Source organism: Bombus pyrosoma, linkage group LG16 (genome assembly GCF_014825855.1).
Source record: "Bombus pyrosoma isolate SC7728 linkage group LG16, ASM1482585v1, whole genome shotgun sequence".
Taxonomy (NCBI): domain Eukaryota; kingdom Metazoa; phylum Arthropoda; class Insecta; order Hymenoptera; family Apidae; genus Bombus; species Bombus pyrosoma.
In genome coordinates this window covers 4,087,916-4,096,798 of record NC_057785.1, presented here as the reverse complement: position 1 = coordinate 4,096,798, position 8,883 = coordinate 4,087,916, and the positions used below count along the sequence as shown (strand labels likewise).

The following is an 8,883-nucleotide window of genomic DNA, read 5'->3' as shown; positions in this document are numbered from 1 at the left end:
ATTTTTCTGTTTCCTTTGATTTACTCATGCTTTGTTCTGTACTAATTTGTACTCCTTTCTTTTAGAGCACGGATAGAGGAAAAGAGAAAACTGGGCATTGTAAATTAAGGAGTTAGATACGAATGTTTCAAGCTAAAAGGGTAAATTATTCTCCTTGAAACATTGAAACTTCAATGCAACTTGTTTTAGCATTTGATATACTGATAACAAGTGACTGGCTAGTATATCGTATACTAACAGTATTTCTTATTTTCTGTACGATGATTACAAAAGTAAATAAGATTAATAACTGATAAAAGGACAGCTATTCGTCAGGTGATCGAAACTGGTTCAGACTTATCTACAGTTGACGCAGGTGTGTTCATACACCTGCCATTATCACGCGCCACTTCGTGGTGCATCAATTTTTTGGCACTTATATCTTTCAATATCAAGTGTTACATTAATATTCTTGCCAATATGAAACGCGATCGTTTTCTAATCTTTTCCAATTCTTTACTTCAGTCATATTATCTAAAAATGAAATTCTATTTCAATCAGAACTAAAATAGAAAGCCCCAGCATTTTGATAATAATATAATTGATCATATATACATTTTTATTATTCATAAGGATGGAATTAAAGCTTCAATCATTTTTCAGGGCATCTTCATAGAGAAGTCCAGCGGTTAAGGGGAGGCGTGAAAGTTCAATACCCCAGGTTGAACCTAATCGGCTCGAACGTCACGGTACCGTGATCCCGTGAAAATTAGCAAACCATAGAATCGCGGCTGCAGCCCCTTCCGCGTATCAGACGCGCATTAAGAGCACCCTCTTGTCACGAGGGTCGCACTTGTGTTGATCCTCGCAGCTGGAGTGACACACAAATAAAGTATTAATTCGCGATTCATGTAGTAATACCGTAGCATCGCTCTGAATGCAACGTCCATACTAATCTACTATCTAACGTTGTTCATCGTACCCTAAAATGTATCCATGTAAAAAATTCTAGAATTTCTCCCGCCAATTTTAGATATTTATATCATGATACTAAAATTCTTGAGATACCTAAGTACTCTGTTATATTTAATGGTACTTATTAAGCATCTTGAATTATTTCAAAGTACACATTTCTTAAATATTTGATGACAAATATAAAATACTTATTCCAATTCTGTTTAAATAACCAAAAACAAAGTAGAGAGAAAAGAACACTCTCGGAGAAGGTGGGAACTGTTTCGATTCGTCCCAAGGGACACGTATATCGTCCCTAATTGTCCACAAATCGACGACCACCCTCGATTTCCGAACCGTTAAGTATAACCACCCCCTGGGGCACCAGGGGCGTTCCGCTAGCTTTCTGTTGAGTGCCGCCTGATACAACGGGGTAGAATATGGATTCAATTACACCTCATTGTGTCACGGTGTCTATAAACAATGCTGTTTTCACAGCTGATAGCGGCCCACGTCCTGCTGCGGCTCCACCAACTTGGACCTAGTTCACCTAGTAGACTGTAGTAAGTGTAATTTCTGATCTCTTCGATAAGAAACAATGTGATTTTAACTGCAAAATTTGGTCACAATAATACAATAAAATGATATATTTATAATTGTATTTCTTTTAGTATAGTCATGTTCTTATCATTGATAAATTGGTTGCTTGCAATTAAAAAATTCATTTATTTGGAATTAAATACTGTAATTTGAAAGGACTTTAAATGAACTTCAGAGAGAAGAAATGAGAAGAAGAGATGGAAAAGACAAACTTAAATGAAGAAGACGCAAGGAGAAAAGATTTTCATAAAAATTAGAAAGGAAATTCAACTAGTGATGGATAAAACATTTTCAAAGGAACAATTTCCACAATATCCTGGCTTACCATACAATTCCACCCTTGAAGCAAAATTTCGAACCCTACATGATGCTTAACTGTACATATATACTTTTAACTCCATACTTAACTGTACATACGTATACTTTTAACTAGTAAAACGTAACTATGTAAGTGGAAGACGGTCAGAAACTTGTAAAAGCAAGTGGACTAGTTATTATGTTAATGATATCTATTTTTAAGTAAATGGCTCGGCTCATTAACGTAACAACCAGTGAGGCACGGGTAGAAGGTAGAAAACCGTATTCAGGGTGCAGAAATAACGAAGAGGGAAAAGAGGATCGCGTCGTGGGAAGATCCGCAGCCGTCGACGCCATTATTCCCGAGTCGCAGGACGTCGCGACACCGCAATATCGACGTACCGCCCACGATTTTCCTTCTCTGTCTCATCCACATCGGCTCTGCTCCCCTTTCAGGCGAACTCTACGCCAGAATTTGGCGCAGCTTCTACCCTCTTTTTTTCGGAGTCCTCCGCCATTTCGTTGCGAAGAATACTACATTCGAAGCCTCGTCCGACTTCTTAGACACTCGGGAAACACATTCTTTATTTTCGTTACGTTACTTTGCGTTGAATCTTGATGAAATTTTGGGGAATAAACTTTTTAAATTATATTAAATGGAGGAAGAGAATACAAGGGAAATTGAAGATATGAAAAAGTCTAAAAGATTGAGAGACTAGTCTTGGACTGAAACTTTGATGAAATAGAGTCTGTTTTGTGCTGAAAAAATTTTAGTAACATAACTTGTTAAAATTAATTAAGAGGAAAGAGACAAATTAAAGATGAAAAGGTATAAAAATTTAGAAGATTGAAAAATTGACAGAAATTGTAGAAATTTGAAAATTAAAGAGAAGCTGCTTCAAGAAAAATTATTTTGGATTCAGTTTTCTCTGAACCAAGCAAAGAGGTTTCGGATTAAATTTTAACGAGCTACAGTGGGAAGACTATTGATTTCTAAAAGAACTATGTACACCTATCAGGAAGTGCGCAGAATATTGGAATTTTAACTTATCCATTGTAAACTTCATTAACTACTGCTTCAATAATAAAAGAGAAAGAATGGAAGAAAGCAGGAATTACGGTAAAATATAAAAAATGCATGGTAACAAAAGAAGAAACAGTTTGAAACTTGAAGAACCTACTTTATTTGGCTTGGATGGCAATCACGTTGACAATCATTCTGTTGCATATTCACATTTCACGTACAAACAATATCTGCTTACACTTTTTTACTCACTCTATATGTACAATAGTAACATGAATTCTGTCAGACAATAGAGAAATCAATTGATTACTTAAGAGAAGAGAAAAACTCCTGACAGAATTTTTATGTATTTCCTCTTGCATTTACTAAGCGTAGATTCGCTGTTTTTTGAGCACGGCTAAAAAGAAACTGAAAGAAGTTGCATATGTTCTTCACATTCTATAGGAATTTCTTATTTAATTTCTATCTGAAATTCCATTAACACATTAATTTAAAGAATGATACTGTCTATATATAGGACAATTAAATAATGTTAACAATAATAATTTAATAATACTGTCCAACCGTGTTAAAATCGACTAGAGATACAGGATAATTAATTAGCATAATTTTTTTTTGTTAACAAATGTTGTTCTTTTGGTATGATTAAAAATTAGGAAAAATGAATGATTGACTAGAAATTTCTGTCCTTAGATACTAAATAACAGGCTCGACGCACTTAATAATTAACACCTGAGCACTTTATTCGAATGTCGAGCCATTCTTTGACGTTCTTGGGTCCTCCGGCGTCCAGACTTTCGCGTACATCGTCCCATTCGGGGAGATGTCCGACTTCCTAGACCAGGACAAAGAATGGAAAATGAATGGGTTCCCCTCGCTGCCTGAAATTTGATTATTGATCAAAATTAGTATATCAAGGAGCTTAATTTCTATTGAAATAACCATCAGAATTTTAATAAAATGAAATATTCTCTTCTCCTTGTTTACTACTCGAACTATAGGATTCGGTTGCTTGTAAAACTTGATCAATAAAATTGTTAACAAACTGTCAATGAAACAAGTCTGTAAAGACCAGATAGGCCCAAATTCGATGTGCTTGTTAATTAAGATTTTATATCACTGTCTGTAATCCATTTATTGTTTTGCATAAAAGAGTATCCAAAATTAAGTGTAAACAAAAGAACAATGTCAAATATATTGTTGTAAATCACAAAAATCATTCTGTAAGGATGACAGGTAAATCTAAAAGACAATTTAAGCCAATTGAAGATAAGATCTAACACAGTTTAGATCAATAAATTAAAAAAAAAGAAGAGGATGAAGTGGATATGACAGAAAGGAGATGTGAGTGCGATCGGTATTGGCCTCACCACGAATTATGACCTTCTTAGTGTCGTCTCGACCGGAACACCTCGAGAGACCTCCGTTTCCTGTCAGAGGATCGTTGCCCTTGTCAGCTCTGACCAGTTCGTTCAGGAACTTTATGTAACCGATCGCCAATTTTAATGTATCTACTTTAGAGAGTCTCTTTTCGTAGGGCAAAGTTGGTATGTGAGCCCTAAGGCCTTCAAAGGCGTCGTTTATGTTCTGCATACGTCTCCTCTCCCTCATATTGGCAGCCTGCCTCTGTTGCACCGCCTGCCTTGGACTTTTTCCCGTTGCCCCGTTCCTTCTGTTGCTCTGACTTCGTCTAGAAATCATTATTACACTGTTTTTAATAGAATAATGATCTCTAGACACCTATTTCTGAAGATATTTCTAAGATTCCTTGAAACTTAGGTTTAAAAGTGGTTCAAAGTCGTAGAAGACAGAGGAAGAAATATATTTGATCGTTGTTGAACTGTATTTATTGGGATTATGATCTTCAGACGATAATTTTTTTATATATCCTTAAGATGTTTGTGAGATTCAGTGAAAAGATGGGCCACGAGAAGGTGGAAGACAGAGGAAGAAATTTTCTTAATATGAAACTACTCTGACTCACAGTCTTGACAAAATATCATAAGCTAACTTAGACGCTCTTTTGAATAAAAATAGATATAAAAATAATTTTAATAAAAATTTATTTGCGCAGGTAACACTCACTCTCTGGTGTGGTTCTCCTGGTCACTGCTGTAAGCGCTCTCATTGTCGGTGCTGTTTTCGTCATATAAATAAATTTCACTGCCACTGGTACTTCCAGTACTGCCAGCAGTATGAGAAGCTAGCTGCGACGGAATCGAAGGCAGCGTAGCCGTAGTAGGTGCTCCGCAATGCGGTGGCAGAGCTGGAATCGCAGGATTTCCAAGGAAACTATGAGCCTCGTACATGTACTGGCGATTCATCATGTCTAATTCCAGATTATCCATAGAATACATCTTGAAGAGGCTTGTCTTACACCTAAATTTCTTTGGTACGTGTGTATTTCAGATAAATTCTTTGGTATAGTGACTAGAATCTTTGACTAGTTCCAATTAATTCACTGAAATGTTCTTATATAGTGTTCATAAGATTGTTTATTAATCCTATTTAGATCGATATAGAAATTTGGAAGATTTGATTCTACACTGTAGTTTTTACTTGAGAATCTCTCAAGTGAGATTCAAACGTTTCCATCACGAGTTACAGGATACTTTGAACGTTTGACTTCACAATGTAGTTTCTAGTTGTGAATCTCTCAAAGAGGTTCCACATTCAAATTTAATACAAGAAGCATCCTTGAGATCAGTCACGATGCTTTTATACAACCTCTAAGCCCTGTCTATATGGACACTATAGTCTTCTTTGAACGCGGAAGAACCAATATCTTCGACCTAATGCAGAAGATATTAAACAAATTATTGAGATCACGCTGCTGTGTAATTTCTGAGTGCTTCCTGGAACGTTATATAGCGTCTTTTGAACGCAGAAGAGACAATTCTTCAAACTCAATGCAAGGAACATTGAATGGATTCAATTAAACTGGGATCAGCAGGCAGTTTTCGTTGAAATTTCCAGCAAATTCCAATGCAAACACCCTCGATCACGTCCCGAGGATCACTGATACCATCGACGTGACACGTGGCCTCGGCGCGTGCTAGGAAATACTTCTAAACAGCGGCACGTGTCAGGAGGAAGCCAGGACACGTGTCCAGGTTTGTCCAGACACTTAACACAATGTATTCAATCTTTCCTTGTTGGTCATACTGTGATCTAATTGAAAATTCCTCTTCCAGACACCTGAGGAACCACTTTGGATGTAAGGAAACCATTAGCCAATCTCTTCATCCTTGATATTCTTCCTGGACAACGTTCTCTTCACTTCCACTCATAGTTCAGATTCTTCAAACTTCTAATCGGACGTTCGACACTCATCATTCACACTAAATTGGGTTTTACGACCTTATGAAATTTGAAAAAATTGAAGAGAAGTTGCAAAATTGTGATAAATTAAAACGTGCTTGGAACCTAATGGGTTAATACATTAATTCGTACACTTTGATAAAACTGTTATATTGTTACCACATTCACGGATCCACTAATAATCAAATTCTTATAAGTAACAGTGTATTTAATGTATTGATGTTAAAATTGATTCTCGTAAGAGAAAAGATAGAAAAATCACTGACATGGTATTGTTAGTATGTATAATTATTTGGGTTTGAAGTGAAAGAGAGAATATCGAACTGTTGAGTGAATGTTAGGCTGTTAGAAAGGTGAAATGGAACTGTGGATCATTGATGAGCACTGGTTCAGGTAGTCTGTCGAAACTGAAAGAGAAAAGCGGTAGGGAAGCCATTCCTGGGGTTGAAAGTCTAGCTGCATCCCCATTCGTCGAGCTAGTTGGTGGTGGAGCCTACCTACCCCTAGTTGCCTGGCTGCTGGTTCCGCCTCTTCATCGATCTGATAAGGAACAGGGAGGTTCTGGATTGAAGAAACGGAACGATAATGCGAATTGAATAGATTTACGAATCGAATTTGCACACCAAGATGGATATTTTAGATGTTAGACAGTTGTCGCATATATATAGATAAAAGAAGTTTAAGGAAGAAGCTGTAAATTTGGTGGAAATTGGTTGAAGGCGAATATAGAAATTGGAATAAGAAAGAATCTGGAGAAAAATTCCAAGAGGAAGATCAGCTATATGATTTAACAGAAACTGGACAAAAGACTTTGGTGAACTAAAGAAAGGAAGAAATGTAGGAGAAATTATAAGAAAGTGAATATAGCAAGAATCGGGGAAGGAATTCAACAATTGGAAAAAGGATTTTTAGAAAAAGTGATGGATCTAAGAAAGAATCTAGAGAAAGGAAATTACGTAAAGAAACTTTTAACCAGAAGACATTTTTCTTCAGAAGATTAGAAGATTCAATTCGTAACAGAAGGATTGTATTAGAACTTTTATCAATGTCAAATATCGTACTTGAATTTAACTGAGAAAGCTAACAAAAAGCTGACTACAATATGTTAAAGAATAACAGCTCTATATTAAAAAGTACATATCGTGCAAAGCTTGGAAAACTTTCTTTCACGTGGCACAAAGTTTCATAAAAACATATTGTTGCGCTATTAAATAATATATTTTTGCGGCACGATAATGATACAGCAGCAATCATATCGGACCTGTTACGGGCCACATAATTACACGGTGCTCCGGCTAGGCCAAATGTCGCAGAAGTGGTTAACCCCCGAGTAAACCCTTGCACGGTGTTTTCGGTACACGTGCACGACACGTGCCCCTAATTTCTTTCTCCGTTACACCTTTGATTCCCTTGGATGCTCTTTTTATGGACAACCATGAAACTCGCTAGTCCCCAACATTCATTATTTCCTGTGGATCCTGTGGAAGAATATAAAACCTCAGAAAATAAAGAAGAGAAGATATTCTGAATTTTCTTTCAAGAGAAAAGATTCTGTCAAATCCAACATAATACAGCAGGGAACTTGTAATAATTTTATTCCTTAAAAAGAAATTCGAAAATATTATATCCAGAAAGGATTGAAGAAAGGAAGAAAATTAAATTTGTCTGAAATTGGAGGAGGAATTTCTAGTAAAAGTGGTGGTTCCAAAAAATGTGAGAAAAGTAGGAGTAAAACCGGAAAGTATTCGAATAATGCTTCTATTAAAAATATACGACAAAACGGAAGGAAATGTTAATTTTAGGATATTTGAAGGTACCAAAAGATTTTCTTTGAAGCGCCGACAGGATATAAAGTACGGGCCATTATCGATTTCCCACGAAACTTTCTACTGAACATATCCGCCGAGGCTAGACAATTAACACGCTACAAATTAAGAGGGCCCGTTGCATCAGGATGAATTATTCGCTCCATCTGTTGTTCCAGGGAAAATCTAGGGAACGATTTTTTCCTTTCCCACGAGTACAGTTTTCTGCTTTAATTCAGAAACGTTTAATTTGCAATTTGCGTAAGAGAAAGATTTTTACAGCTACAAACTATCAATAATTGATTGTACAAACGAATGAAATAGTTTTTAACGGCGCAAGGTGCAGGTGCAAAGATTGATTATGAAAAGATCGAATCTGAAGATCGGAAGCCGCAGCCAGTCTGGATCTAATCCAAAAGAAAAACACAGGATTGGGGCAGGACCATTGTGTGGCTGGATTTTTGATCCTCGAGATCGAGAGATAATCAAAGGGGGCCAGATTTAAATGGCAAATCCCCTGGGCACGTGTGCCCTCAATTCGAAGTTAAATACTAAATACGAAACGAATAAATTGTACTGCTATAGAAGGTAATATTTATTTTTTATAATCGCTAGAAAGAATATTTAGCATTACTATTTAACATTGAAAATTAGAGGGGAGGAAATTGTGGAGATACCTGTCATCACAACTATTCAATTTAATGTAATATGCTTTATTTTAATTTACAGTATGCTATTTATATTCTGGGCGAATTATTTTAATGCAAACAAAGAGATTGGAGTTCATAAAAGCGCATCATTTCTCCAAAAGACTCGCTCTCCATGCCTAACCGATTTTCTATGGCATATCCTTGCACCCCGGAACCCATGTCCAACACCTGGTAGCCGGTACAATCCTGGGGA

The 8,883-nt window shown here is 36.5% G+C and overlaps 1 protein-coding gene across 3 annotated transcripts; it reads right to left on the bottom strand.

The window, feature by feature from the left end:
• Positions 1 to 1,714: 1,714 nt before the first annotated feature.
• LOC122576499 (pancreas transcription factor 1 subunit alpha-like) lies at positions 1,715 to 8,725 on the bottom strand. 3 transcript variants are annotated; one of them, XM_043746896.1, is made up of 3 exons: positions 4,940 to 8,725; positions 4,228 to 4,562; positions 1,715 to 3,735 (listed from the first exon to the last, which is right to left on the bottom strand). In XM_043746896.1, exons 1-3 carry the CDS (start codon positions 5,209 to 5,211, stop codon positions 3,596 to 3,598), a joined length of 747 nt encoding a protein of 248 aa, XP_043602831.1. In that variant the 5' UTR covers positions 5,212 to 8,725; the 3' UTR covers positions 1,715 to 3,595. The 3 variants fall into 3 exon arrangements, with proteins under 3 accessions (XP_043602831.1, XP_043602830.1, XP_043602832.1); XM_043746895.1 differs by having other exon boundaries at positions 4,225 to 4,562; positions 4,940 to 6,664; XM_043746897.1 differs by having other exon boundaries at positions 4,225 to 4,544; positions 4,940 to 6,654.
• Between the last annotated feature and the right edge of the window lie 158 nt (positions 8,726 to 8,883).